This window comes from Pteropus vampyrus, unplaced genomic scaffold (genome assembly GCF_000151845.1).
Source record: "Pteropus vampyrus isolate Shadow unplaced genomic scaffold, Pvam_2.0 Scaffold24, whole genome shotgun sequence".
NCBI classification, from domain to species: Eukaryota; Metazoa; Chordata; class Mammalia; order Chiroptera; family Pteropodidae; genus Pteropus; species Pteropus vampyrus.
Window position 1 is genome coordinate 5,277,257 of NW_011888805.1, and position 14,264 is coordinate 5,291,520.

At 39.6% G+C, this 14,264-nt stretch overlaps 1 protein-coding gene across 9 annotated transcripts in view; it reads right to left on the reverse strand.

Annotated features, from left to right (window-relative positions):
* The window catches only part of AIG1 (androgen induced 1), a 197,852-nt gene that overhangs the window by 114,221 nt on the left and 69,367 nt on the right, over positions 1-14,264 (reverse strand). The window contains exons 4-5 of one of the 9 annotated variants that reach the window (XM_023528369.1): positions 677-888; positions 28-188 (exon numbers count right to left, since the gene is read on the reverse strand). The exons of the other annotated variants lie outside the window; for them this stretch is intronic. Coding sequence (XP_023384137.1) covers positions 158-188; positions 677-888 — 243 coding nt within the window. The 3' untranslated portion in view covers positions 28-157. Of the gene's footprint in view, positions 1-27; positions 189-676; positions 889-14,264 lie in introns of those variants that run through there. 9 annotated transcript variants of the gene reach the window in all.

A 14,264-nucleotide genomic window follows, 5' to 3' on the forward strand; every position in this document is an offset into this window, starting at 1 on the left:
CCTTACCTTCTTGTAACTCTTCTGCTGTAGGGATCATACGTCATGTCGTTTGTCCAACATATAGTGGTATTTCTTGCCTCTGCATATGCTGTTTCTCTGCCTGGGTCACCCTCCTTTCTTTTCCCATCTCTCTAACGTATAAATTAAACCATTTTCCTCATGCGAAACTTTGCCATACTTCTTGTTTCCTAAAAGACAAAATCTAAACTAGTTTTCGGTATGTAAGCATCACCCAGATCTGGGCTCTTCATTTCTCTAACCACAGCTCCAACGTTGCCCCCAGCTTCGACTCCACTTCCAGATATACACAATTATTTCGAATTCTCTAAATTCAGCATTAATGGAAATTCTCCCCAAATCACTGCATCCGCTCTAGACTCCCAATTAAGTGCTTCAGGTGTGATCAGTAAAATGCAGAAGAGGGCTGGGGAGAATTGCAAGTGAGTTACAAGGCAAGGATCCTTTCTGTCCATCTGGTGACTGTAGCTCTTCCCTCTTTCACCCTTTCTTGGAGCTTTAATTTTTCTCCTTTGATTGGCTGTTCTTGCTCAAGACGAACAAAATCAGTATCCAGAACAGTCCAGGCACAAAGTGTTAAGTAAATATCTGATGAGCAAACACCTGATGAATCGGTTGATCTCATGCTATGCCCCCTCGTTCCCTGGGGGAGGCTCACCTCCTGGGTGTCACTCCTGATGTAGGTCTCCTTCTCTCCAATATAAAGAGGCAGAGAGGACCCTGCTTCTCCTTCTTTCTGCTCTGGAGAGCTGCAGATGCGCCATGAGAGCCTTGGATACTGTTGCTGGTGGCAGTATTGACTGGCAGTGTGCTGGGGTTCTCCTGCCAAGGGGTGGAGGACCAAACGCACATCCACATTTTCCAGGGATCCTGGGGTTAGTGAGGACCGGGGGTTCACAGGAAAACAAGGGCCCAGAAAGAAAAAGACCTTTAGTTTTCTGTCCATACATTATCTGTATAGCTTGAAATGAACCAAATAAATATGAAGGTTAACAAAATTTCTAAGTACAGCCCTTTCTCCCTCAAAGTTATGATCTCCTGTTGAGAATATCTCATATATAAAAAATATCCATTTGCATGTGGCTTCTCCCTCCTGGTCACCAGAGTAGGAGATGGACAGAAAGGATCCTTGCCTTGTAACTCACTTGCAATTCTCCCCAGCCCTCTTCTGCATTTTACTGATCACACCTGAAGCACTTTATTTCTCTTAAATAACCTTTTTTTTCTTTCCCTAATCTTTTCTTTCATCTATTGCTGAATTACCAGAAGAAAGGTTATTTCCTTGCTTCCCCCGTTAACCACGTAAGTTCTTTAACCCTCAGTTTCTCCTTCTGCCAAATGGCAATAATAATAGGGTTGTGAGAATTATGTAGACACTGTTGTAAAGTGCTTAGCACAGCAAGATGGAGGAGCACGATGTACGCTACCTGTGAGCGGGGTTCTTTACGTTCCATGTATGAGCAATAGAAGAAAATGCAAGAGAATTAAGGAAAAGAAAAATAGCAAGTCTTATGGTGATGTTAACATATAAAGTAGGAGCCAACAACTTATTAGTTCTCTTCAAAATAACCAGAACTGTCCTTCAGAATTGCTGACATTAATCAATTGATAATCAATTGATCCTTATTGCTCACTCCTGAGTGTAAGACGCTGTTCTAGATCATGTGGAGTATACAGAAAGAGAACATGAAGGAATTCCAGATGTCGTATCTATTTCTTTTCTATCCGTGTAATGTATATTCTATTTCTCAAAAAGGCAAGGCAGCTTTGCAATAAAACAGTCAAGAGTAGTAGAAATCAACACAAAATGAAGCATCAGACAAAAGCATGGTGGGAAAGGAGAAGAAACTCTACTGGAAGCCACTGGTGAGCTGGCTATGGCGAGACGGTACTAATGTGGCGTCAGAGCAGAAGCAGAAACAGCTCGCATTAACGAAAAGGGACACGCCAGCATCCAGAGAGAAAGCACTGTTTCCATTTCTAAATTCTAGGAGGAGATCATTGCATGGATCCTTATATAAAAATATTGAGCAAAATAACAGACAATATCTCCGGAGTAGTTTTGCAGAACAGGCAGCTCGGCAAAAAGTGCACAGAATTGGACAGGCTTGGTGTGTACCCAGGCTCTGCTGCAGAGTGTCTTCCCATCTTTGACACTTCTCTTAATGTCTCTGAGTCTCAGCTCCAAATCTGAGAAATGGTGATAATGATCTCTACCCCTCAGGGACACTCTGATAAAGTAAGTGACTAGCCCATGCCAGGTATTTAACGAAGATTTATGTCCTCCCCATCCTTAGGTGCATTCTATACGAGTCATCATTATTCCTTGTAAATATGTACCAGCTTTAATATTCATATAATAATTTTTCATAAAAATGGATGAAACATAGGTCATCTATCTATACAGTTATTTGACCTGTTTCTCCCACTAGATTATAAGCTTCACAAGGAGGGTTTTTTTTCTGCTTTCCTTCCAGCATCAGTAGAAGGAGCATGTCACACACAGTATGTGCTCCATCAATATTTGTTATAGAAAGGAAAGGAGGCATTTCTACTGACGACTTTTTAATATGGTCCAAGTGTGTTGCTTTTTTGCACCCAGCTTAAAGCACGCACGTGGCTGCAGAGACCCTTAAGACAGAATGGTATTTGCTCCTTTGACTAGTGCTCTCAAATATCATTAGATGCTTTGAACATCCTCAGACGCCTCAAATCAAATGTGCTTTCCCTCCAGCACCAGCAATTCAAGTGAAAAGTTTAAGCGACTCAACAATTGATGTTATTGCTTTTATGTTCCTTAGATCTACAAGTTTTCAGCAGTGTAGTCTACTATTTATCACTGAAAATGCACAATCATTCAGCTTCAAAACACAATGAGGAGAGTTTATGAGCTTGCTTCAAAAATTAATTACCACTTATATAACAAAATTTCTGTGGGGAAATATGTTCCCAGTACCCAATGACTAGCTCATAAACTTCTGAAATCCAAACTCATTTGTATTTCATACAACATACCAATGAAATACCATAAAAGTTTTACCTTTACAATGTCATTAAGTTAAAGAAATGTAATCTAAAGTAAAATGTGTTGTGCCCTTCCTCCCTCCCTCCCTCCCGTCTTCCCTTCCTTCCTTCTTTCCTTTCTCCCTCTTTCTCCTTCCTTCCTTGCCTCTCTCTCTCCCTCCTTCCCTTCTCTTTCCTTTCCTTTCCTTCCCTTTCCATGTTTTTAAAAAAAATCCCCTGTATTCCAAGCTGTATTGGCAGAAGAAGCTCTAAACAAGTGTTAAGACTGTGACTCATTCCATTGTAATTCTGTTTATAGGATTTATGGAAAAGTATGGAGATCCAAGAAAATAAAATAAAACTTAAAAAAATCCCACCGACAAGCAAAAATCCTTTCTGTAAGAAATGAGCTATATAAAAGATTTATATATTTTTTCATATAATTCAAAGGAAACCCATATCCCCTGTTAATCATCATCTTTAATTAGTTATGGACACTTTAACTACATATTTTCAAGAATTAATAATAATTGACACATGTATTATATTTTTAATCTTCTAAATGTTAATATTGATTCATTTTCCCTAGAATCTTTGGTTGGTGCCAATATTTTATCCCAGCAGAAACCAAGGGAGAGATGGCACCTTGTAACCAGCCCATAATGGATGTCAGCCTGGTTATCCATGTTTAACCAGGTTTATCTCTTTGTCGTACCCTCCATTCAGCTCAGTTCCAGGCATGACCAAGGTGATTTTCCTTTTGGGTTCTTCTATTAACCGCTTTCACTGGCCCGATGGAAGCCTAGAGTCCAATGAATCTAAGGGTTCTCAAGGTTGGCTCTGCCTCAGAATCATCCGAGGGAGCATTAAAAAAAATACAGATGGAGCATGGGTCCCATCCCAGACTGAATCAATCAGAACCTCTGAGTGTGAGGGCAGGGATGACCAACAGTGGTGCAACTTTAATGGCATGGAAAGAGGAAAGCATTTTTCAGACCTCTACCAATGGAGCTGTTCTCACAGGAAAAGGAGAGTTTTTAACAGAGATCTATCATGGTTAATTTTATGTGTCAACTTGAATGGACCACAGGTTGCCCAAGTATCTGGTTGAACATTATTCTGGGTATGTCTGTGAGGGTGTTTCTAGATGAGATTGACATTTGGATCAGTAGGCTGAGTTGAGTAAAGCAGACTGCCCTCCCTGATGGGGGTGGGCATACTAAAGGCCTGAGGAGAATAAAAGGATGAGTAAGGGAGAATTTACTCTCTCTGCCTGACTTTCTACAAGCTGGGACATCATTCTTCAGCCTTTGGACTCAAGACTTGGATTAGAACCTACACCATTTTCTTAGGCCTTACGACTTGGACCGAAACTATATAATCAGCTCTCCTGGCGCTCCAGCTTGTCAACTGCAGATCTTGGGACTTCTAAGCCTCCATAATCATGTGAGCCAAATCCTTATTATGTATACATATTCCACTAATTCTGATTCTCTGGAGAACCCTGATTAATATAGGATCATATTTCTTTTGACCATGTGCTCTAGTATAAATATATATGAAGGTACACAGAAAACGTTTGAGAGGTATTTTGCAATGATAAGATATGAAAGCAAATAGGACGAAATGCCAGCATGTTAAAATAAAGATTGAGAAAGTATCTACTTGTGGCTTTGGACAGTAGGTCCCTGTTCAATTGAGGAGTGCTGTGCGGAAATGCAAAATGAAGTTTTTTATAAGAAAATGTTTTACATTCTATTCATATACGCATAAATAGTCTCATATGATTCTAAAAATTTGGATGCTGAGACTATGACAGCTTAAAGGTGAAGGTATTGTCTGGCTATATCAAATAATGATAAGCTCTCTACTTCCTCATGTCTAAAATCTTTACTAAAAGATAAACAAAAATATCATCAGGGAGAGAAAGGCAGTGCTCAGTGCTGAAGTCAGCAGGATGGCAAGGACAGAAGGATTCTTAGGGTGTCAAAAGCCCACTGGCTTGGGCCTTCTCTTTTTATTCTGTATCTTGGTTCCTGTGGTCTACAATATTAAGTACCAGAAGTCATGGTGTTCCTTATGGTTGATGTGCTGCACTACATTTCTCTCTCATTTTCTCATTCCTTCTTCAGTCTTTTTTTTTTTATCCCTTTTTTATTTAAAAAGTTGAGAATTATTTTAATAAAAACATTAAGATCAGTCATTTTAATGAGAGAGATCTAAATAAAGGATGAGGGTTATTTGGAACAATGTATTCTCCAATTAAAAAACATTTAGAAATGAAAAAAAAAAAAGGCGTGGCAATGTGCTTTAAAGCAAAGCACCCTAAATACAGATAAAGAGAAGAGGGTAAGATGATGAAATCTTTTGAGTTTCCTTTGCCAGAAAACTTCCTCCAAACTTATCATATACAGGCAACTGAAAAAAAAAATTCACAAGCAAATAATTTAGCATATGACACTTAGCATCACCAAGCTTGATTTCAATATAAGTTACAGTATACAAAAACTGTTTTGCAAATACAGCCCTGCTTTTAATGTAAGTTACTGTATAAAATGTGAACAGTTTTGCAACAATTATATTCTATAATTTAGACTTTTAGCTTAATTGCATGGCTTACTTACGTAACTCTACAAAATGATGAGGATGGAAGGCTTGAGCTTATAAGGAAAAAATTCCTTCATTTTAGTGATTCCAGTATAAACTTACAGAAATATCAAATTACTTATTGAAAAATCCCAGATGAAGTAAGAAAGAATGTTCTGGAAAGTTGACAGTGTGTTACCCGGATCTTATAGATGTATATTTTCCAGGATTGCTCAGTGAGGATTATCAGCATTTAAAAAATAAGAATGGCCAGAAGTCTAGAACTCTCTGAGTGTCCTCAGAGAGTTCTAGAGGGGTCGAATGGTCTTTCTCTTCTTTTTCTTTTAAATAAGTATTAAATCTGATTTCATATAAAAATCTGAGAGCTGTCTTACGACAATTAATTAAGAATAAATTAACAGAATATGACTTGCTTCCCAATGTTCTTCCAACATCTCACTTTGACTGTTCTGACCTTGGCCTGTGTCAGCCTCCCCACAACTGTGAAAGCAAGGTCACAAGAAGAGAAGCTGAGGGGGACGTCCCGAAGTCATGCCAATCCAGAAGCCTGATCACTGACTACCAAATAAGGTTAAAGCACAGCTTCATTATCCAGATCCCAAAATGTCAGCCAACTTCACCAGCGTGAGAAGTGTAATCGAAAGGAGACATTGTACACTGACACAAACCCATCACTCAGGATGATGGAAAACCATATAGCAACAGCTGACATTGACATTGATGAGCTTTCGTAAATTACTACAACAGATTACTATATGGGCGTGATAAAGAAACGTTCCCCTCCTGAACCCTCCATCTGGTGAACTGGAATCATATTAACTGAGCGAGTACAGAGAGGTACTTTTCCTACCATCTTTTCTTTATCTACTAACTTCACCTCACCCCCATGTGCAGCTTACCCTTCATTTTAAGCTCCAATCTCCTTTTTAAAAATTGGACCCTTTGAGCATCTTCCTTTCCTTCAGCAAAAATTTGAAAAGAAAACACCTAAGAGAAACAACAGTGGAATGTCCATTTTCTCCATTACCTAATTTTTCCAACCTGTTACAAAGTGCAGCTAATAAAATCAAGAGGGCACATCATTCCTCATACATGTGAAGCATTCTTGGTGAACCAATACCAACTTAAGGGATCAAGCTTTGACAATGCTGTGAATATCCTTCTGTAAACTGCTTATGAAATGGCATTTCTTGAAGGCCCATATTTCATTAATTTGGCAACACTCTGTTTCAAGGTCATTTCCAAATGCTCGTCTTGTGCAGAGCAGCATGCGTAGAGCAGCACTAGCATGGCACCAGGTCAATCCATTAGTCATTGCTGGAGTGAGCTTTCTGTGGAGAGACAGGCTGCTTCAAAGTCAGATGGGCTCTTGAAAAGCATGCCAAGAAAACTTTAAGATTTGAAATGTTACAGAAAAGAAGGTCACAACATCTTTTAATAGCCTACTATCCTTGCAGAAGGTTTCTTTTCATATTTTTATGCAAATATTACATATCTGCCCTGTGTGAAAACCAGCTTAAAAAATGTGGTAAGTGAATTGTGTGCATATGTCTTCAATTGAATATAGTGCTGAGTGCCAAACTTCAACCAAGCTGATCAGACTGTAGGTCTCTGTGTAAAAGCCTAAAGTGGTGGAATCCAGTTGCTATAGCTGCAAATTAAACAAATAAATGAGACACCATGGAATGCAGCAAAATATCTGTGGTCTGATTAGTTCATATTTGCCATATGTGTGAATATTAGCAGTCAAATTCTGAGTTTAAGCAAAGTTCTTTCGAATAGGTGTAACTGAGGGGAAATGCTTAAAAATATTTAAGGAAGATTTGAATTCTATATCCAAGGATAACTATCTTACATCATTTTATAGAAGCTTTAAAGGAATTTCATTAGCTTTTTACTTTAGGAGTATATAAAATTTCAGTGCTACTAAAAATATAAAATTTCCACCAGGGCATTTTTCCTTGAAGCTTTACACAGAGTTTGATGCTAATTCGTTACATGTTATATGACGATAAATTAAAATCATTAGCTATAGGGAAAATTTCATCTCGTCCTGTCCTGTCCTGTCTAATTTTAGGGGACTTACATTTATTAGGCCGACTATGTGGCAGGCATTGTGCTATGTATTTCCATGGCCAACTTCATTAATTCCCTCCCCCTCCCCACACACACAACTATAAGTTCCCCACTCGTGGAACTCAGTAGAGAAATATAAAAAGATTGTTGAACAGAGAATTCTATTCTGACTCAACTCTTAAATCACAGTAAACTGCTTTCACAGAATAATAAAAGCAGAGAAAATTTGGTTCAGTCTCCCATTCTAGATGGCTCACGGGTCTGCATCTATTAGAAGTACGACATTCAGAAAAAGAGTGGCTCTTTTTGGGTTAAACTTGCATGAGAAAAAGAGAGCAAAAAAGACATTCTATTGTGTACGTGGTGATTGCAGCAGGGTCGGTACAGAAAGGACTGTTTGCCAACATCAGTCTTTTTATCCTTACACGTGCAGATAGCAGTAACGCAGGCAGCAGCACTGGGCCGCATAGGATAATTAGATATATTCCAGATCACAAAAACTTCTGTATTTGATAAGGGTGAAAGGGGTTGTATTAAGGAGAAACATTTCCACCAATCAGAGCTACTCCTTGCACCTAGGTTAAAACTTATCTTAATTAGATTAGTAAATGCATGCTCATTCCCTGGATGTGGAGATATATATAGATATATATATAGATATATATATATCTATATATATAGATATATATAGATCTAGATAGATCTATATATATCTCCACATCCAGGGAATGAGCATGCATTTACTATATATAGATCTATATACATCTATATAGATCTATATATATAGGAAAAAAAAAATCATCCTTGCTGAGATGAAAATGAAAAGTATCTAAAATGCTAGGAATGTGTATTAGTGTCCTAATGAAATATGTTTGGTGAAATAGAATGACAATTCGCGTTTAAACACATCTCTTTAACTAGACGTCCACAAAGCTCCATGGAGAGAGGCCCTGGGTACAATAAGTGCTGTGGGGTCAGCCACCTCGGTATTCTACTCCCAGTTAGTCCATTCACTAGCCCTGTAAACTTGGACAAGTCATTATGCTGGACACTTGGAGGCCAGTAGATATAGTTCTGCTATTCAAAAGGAGAAGATTGATCCTGAAAATTATAAACCAATGAACTTGACAAGGATGCTATAAAGTTTTAATATGGCTCAATGAAGGTCTAGGGCATGAAATGTAGAAAATTAAAGAGTGACCATAGATACAAACCTAAGTTCACTTGGAGGAAATAATCTTATTTCCTTTCCAGAGAGTGTCACAGACTGAAAGAGCAAGGAAATATGAGAGAAATTCATTCAGTCATTCAAAAAACATTTTCTGAGACCTATGCGCCAGGCGTTGAACCAGATGAGGCTACGACCATGTTCCTATCCCCACCAAAGAACATCCAGTTCCAGAGAAATGTGACAACAAACTGCCAGTACAGTGTAATGGAAGCTGTAATCGAGGTACATTTGGAGAAAAGAGGCTCAAAAAAAAAGGAGCATCATCGATTCCTGTGATGTAAAGGGAAAGCTGATGCATGAGTGGACTCAAGGGATAAGTAGTGTTTTGACAGAGAAATGAGGGCTGAGTGGACATTCAGTCCTGGAATGTCCTTGAGGTCAGTTTAGAGGGGTCTTGGCAGGTCTGGCTAGAGTCCTGTGTTAGCCACAGGTTAGCAGGAAGAATACTAGAGACATCCTGGGGAAGCCTCACCTTGAGAACAGGTATAAATGGGCTCAGGGAGGTTAGCCAGTATCCTTAAAGGGCCAGGCAGTTTGGGGACAAACTCAGTAGCTTGGATTCAGAATCAAATGGACAGAAAAAAAAAAAAAGTTAGGATGACCATATTCTAGCAAATTGTCAGTCTTTTCATTGTTTCTCTTTGTTTCTCTTTAGCTAACCATTTTTCTACATGACTTAGAAGAATGCAGATAGGAGGAGGATGGGGAGACGAGAAACCCATTCCTGCTGTCCCCATGATCTGAAACCAAATGTAAGGGTTTGGGACAATTATTCTGGGCACTCATGACTAACACAATGACCCCTGAGGAACTCTAGATGTCTAGAATGCAGCCAGCGTGGAACAAATCAACACCTCTCCTTCACAGGTGAGTTTTGTCCTATGCCACCATCCACTTATAGCCAGTTCTAGCCCCTAACCATTTTTCTCACAAGATCCTTTGTCGCAGAACTCCCTCTCCACTAGGCACACTTAATTGTTTTCCTGTTTCTCCATCCCTGGACACGGACGTCATTTCAGTAGCCATTATTACTACCTGCAATTCCCCTCTGCCACCGCATGTGTCATGTATTATTAAATACTTGTATTTAAATACCTGTCTTCACCTTAAGATTGAAATGTCCTCTCCAAGCATGGTTACAACATGGTTAAAATTTACTGCTCTAAAAAATCAATTATTTTGTTACTGACGTTACCGAGAGTGTAACCTCCAAAGCAGCTTTGACTTAACGGCACAAACTCTGGCACCCCAATTCAAAATGTATACAACATTTTATTAAATCCCATTATACCCATTCAATGATCCTCAAATTCTCAGTATCGTGGCTTCCCCAGAGCCCATCCTGTATTCACATTGAGTTAAACAAGATGGAATTCACTAGAAATACATGTAAGGGTCCTGCATTTTGAGTATAAAAAGTTAAAACAATTTTAAATCTTAGCTTAATCACACAATGGTCAGGTAAGAATCATGTGGAAGTTTTAGTGTAGAGTATAATGAAACTGCCAAAGAAAAGTTAACATAGGCTTGGACAACCCTACTAAGCAAGGACAATAGCTAAACTGCTTGCTTTGCTGTGCGCTTGCCAAATCAGATGAAACTGTAAAAATGAATCTAGATGAGCTGAAGACTGGTCAGAGGAGACTGAGCCTGATGTGAAGGGCCTGTGTGCAACTTCCTCAATAAACATTTACTGAATGTGCACTAAACGCTGGACACTACGCTAAGTTCTGGAGAAAAAGATGACAAAAACGGCTGCTACTCTTTATGGACTCACAGACCACTGGAAAAATAAACAAGTAAATAAATAGTAACCAAACAATGCAATGAGAGAAACCACTGCTCTGTGAACAAGGTGCCCCGAGGCCAGTGAGGAGGGGACCACCCAGACGCCCAGAAGACTGAGGAACACTTCACTTACAGGCAGTGTCTGAGGAAGGAATGTCACAAGGCGTCACCAGAACTTTGGCAATTCTAGAAAGGTAACTGAGGCAGCAGTGTGGAGGAAGATGTGGCGAGGAGACGGGGGAGGCATAGAGGTGAGCGATGAGCCTGCTGCCTTATTCCAACTGAGAGATGAGGAAGCCTTGAAATACAGCAGGGATGGAGGTGAGGAGGCTGGGGCAGACTCTGGAGCTACTTTGGAGGAATATCTGATAGGACTTGTCAACTAACTGTAGCAGGTGTGGCAGAAAGAGGAGCTTTTCAATGTTTGTTTCAATCTGTTCAAGTTCCATGTGTCCAATGCAGAGTGTGATGCCTCACGGAAAGGCGGACCGCGAAATGCAGATTTGGAAACGACCTGTGTGTATCAGAGACTGAAGTCACAGGGGAGAGTGAGGTCCTCTTGGAAGAGAACGCGAGTTGCACAAAGAGGGCAGATGTTTGAATCCTGCAGAATAAATGAAGGGACTGGGCAGATTTAACTTGAAAACAACAGAAGACTTAGTTCTTCATGTCTTTGCTACAGCTGAAGACCCCATGGTCTTGGTCTGCTGCTGAAGCTCCATCACTGGAGATGCTCAAGTAGAGACTGAAAGAGAATTTGCCGGGATGTTGTTCAGGTAATTTAAGTATCACATGGCATGTGGACAAGATGATCTTTAGAATCACTTCCCAAGTTTAAGATTCTGGGATTCTGTACTTCCATGATAGAAAACGCAGCTTTTTTCCACTTACTTTCCTTGGCAGCTGTCACTGATGCTTGCTGAGGTTGGAGCTTCAATTAAAAGGAAACTGGAAAGGATATAGGGTTGGACTTCTGCCAAAGAGTTGGGTCTGTGGCTAATGAATGATCTGTCTGTGGTAGTGAAGAAGGAAGCCGGTTCCTAAGACAATACCTTCCTCCCTTCCCCGGCCTCCTCCTCCAACTATAAAGAGCTAAGGGCAAATGAATGAGAAACATATGAATTAAGTTTCCTTTCAAATACCTATAGATTTAAGGATTAGGGGTAAAAGAACTTGAGTAAACCACATTTTGAGTTTTGTTGACACCAAAATATCTGAATATAACTTATGGACCTTTTGATGAACTCAGGCTACTGCTGGGCCTGCTCATCTATTAAATGTATCAAGAAAAAGCGCAGAATATAAGCCAAACATTATCAGCCTTGAATTCTACCTTTGCATGGAAAATGAGTTCTACAAAGGAATTTGTGATGGCAGGAAATTGCTTTAAAAAGCTATTGTCTGACTATTACCCTAGAGAAAAAATAACTAACACCCGGATAAAATAATCAATATATGGAAGAGCTTTTCAATAAATTTGATCCAGGCTATTATTTACCTGGCCTGTAGCTCTTAGATGTTCCAGGCATAGGTATGTTCTCTGGACATCGATTCAGGCCTCCTCAGGCACAGTAGCAATGTGATATGTCCCAGCTAATGAGATCCTCTGGGAGAGAGAACAGTAGACCACATATGCAGGATTTTGCTGTAGTACAGGAGACTGAAGAATGAAGTCAAATATAAGTTAGGAAAGAAGTGAATGGTTCTGGGTTGCATTTTCTGTCAATTGTTATGAAAGTGAAAAAATAAAGCATGGGAAAAAAGGACAAGAGAAAACACAGATGTGGAATATTGCGACAAATATTCATTGATTGTCCATGATGTAGAGGCACAGTTCTAGGGGCTTAGGATAACTCGGTAATTAAAACAAAGATCCTGGCTCTTACGGAAGTTATATTCTAGCAGAGAGAGATGAACAATAAGCTATAAATACAACGTAAAGTAAAACCATGTATTACATCAAGGATGATAAGCGCTATGAGGGGGATAAAGAGCAGGAGATGTGGTTGGTAGCTGTGCCTAATGCACTGCTCAGAGTAAGCCTTACTGAGATGAGATTGAGCAAAAACTTGAAGGAGGCGAAGGAGTGAGCCAAGCAGACTTCTGGGGCACAGCAGTCCAGGGCACGGAGGGTGCCTGCTGTGTTGAAGGTACAGTGAGGACGCCTGCTCGATCTAGCAACATCTACTGATGCATCAAATGGTTACTAAGTCTTATAATATGCCGAGCACGCCAGGCACCGCAGAGAAAAATATTAATCCCCAAAATGCAAAGAGCTGTGGAGGAGATATGGTATAAAAACTGCACGATTTGGCCACTGTGCTTTCTTTATCCTAGGACATTTTTAACTCACTCCCTCTTTATTCGTCTTCCTCTTCCCATCTCTTTATTCGATCTCCCTCCTTTCTGCAGCCATCTCTCCTCACCCACGACAGGACCCCATTTCCTTTTTTCTTTTCTCCTACCTTTTCCCCTTCCTCATCCTAGCCTCTCTCTAGGACCCATTTCTCAGTTTCTCTTGCTTCTTTCAGGAGTTCTTCTGTATCTTTGATTTTCTGTGATTTAAAAATAATATGCTTTGTGTAGTGTTTTTGTTGTTGTTGTTGTTGTTATTGCTGTTGTTTTGTATTTATCCTGCTTGATGTTCTCTGAGGTTCCTAGATCTGTGGTTTGGTGACTGACATTTATCTGGGGGAAATTCTCAGTCTTATGTCTTCTGCCTCTTTCCCTCTTCTCCTTCCTAGAATACCATCATGCATGTATTCCATCTTTTGCAGTTGTCCTACAGTTCTTGAATATTCTGTTTTTTTTTTTTTTTTTTCCTTCAGTCTTTGTTCTCTTTGCCTTCTGGTTTTTGAGGATTCTATTGATATACCCTCCGCTTTCGGGATCTAGGCTCTGGTTAGTTTCTCCTGAGAGCTGACCTTGTTAAGAACAGGATGCTCCAGTGTATAGAAAAACGGTTGCTTTCCTCTCGCCAATGCTGAAAGCAGGAAGGGATGTTTCTCAGATATTTACTCTGGGGACCAAGTCAAGCTCCAGGGGGGTAAGTCTCACAATTCTGGGACCCCTCGAGATCTTCACTCTCAGACTTGTCTGTGCTGAGCCTCCGGTAATTCATCGATTACAGTTTGGGTCTCCCTACCCTGGTATTGGTTCTTACGGTGCTTTCTGCTCATGAATCACTGCTGCAGTAAGTGGTTATTTTTTATATACACCTATCTATCTATCTATCTATCTATCTATCTATCTATCTATCTATCTATCTATCTATCTATCTATCTTGCCCCTCCCTTAAGGATCCAAGAAGAACTGTTATCTTCTCAGTCTGTTCAGCTTCTTTCTTGTTAGGATGAAGTTGCGACTTCTCAACTCTTTATATGTGAAACTAGAAAACCCTCTTGGTTTCTCTCTCACGAAATTATTGAAAGGTTTCTTAAACATCAATTTAAAAAATATATATTTTCTCCAGTGTACAATATTTCTGGTTGAAATAATAAATAAAAAATAAACTTGGCAATAGCTAAAATTAAATACCTTA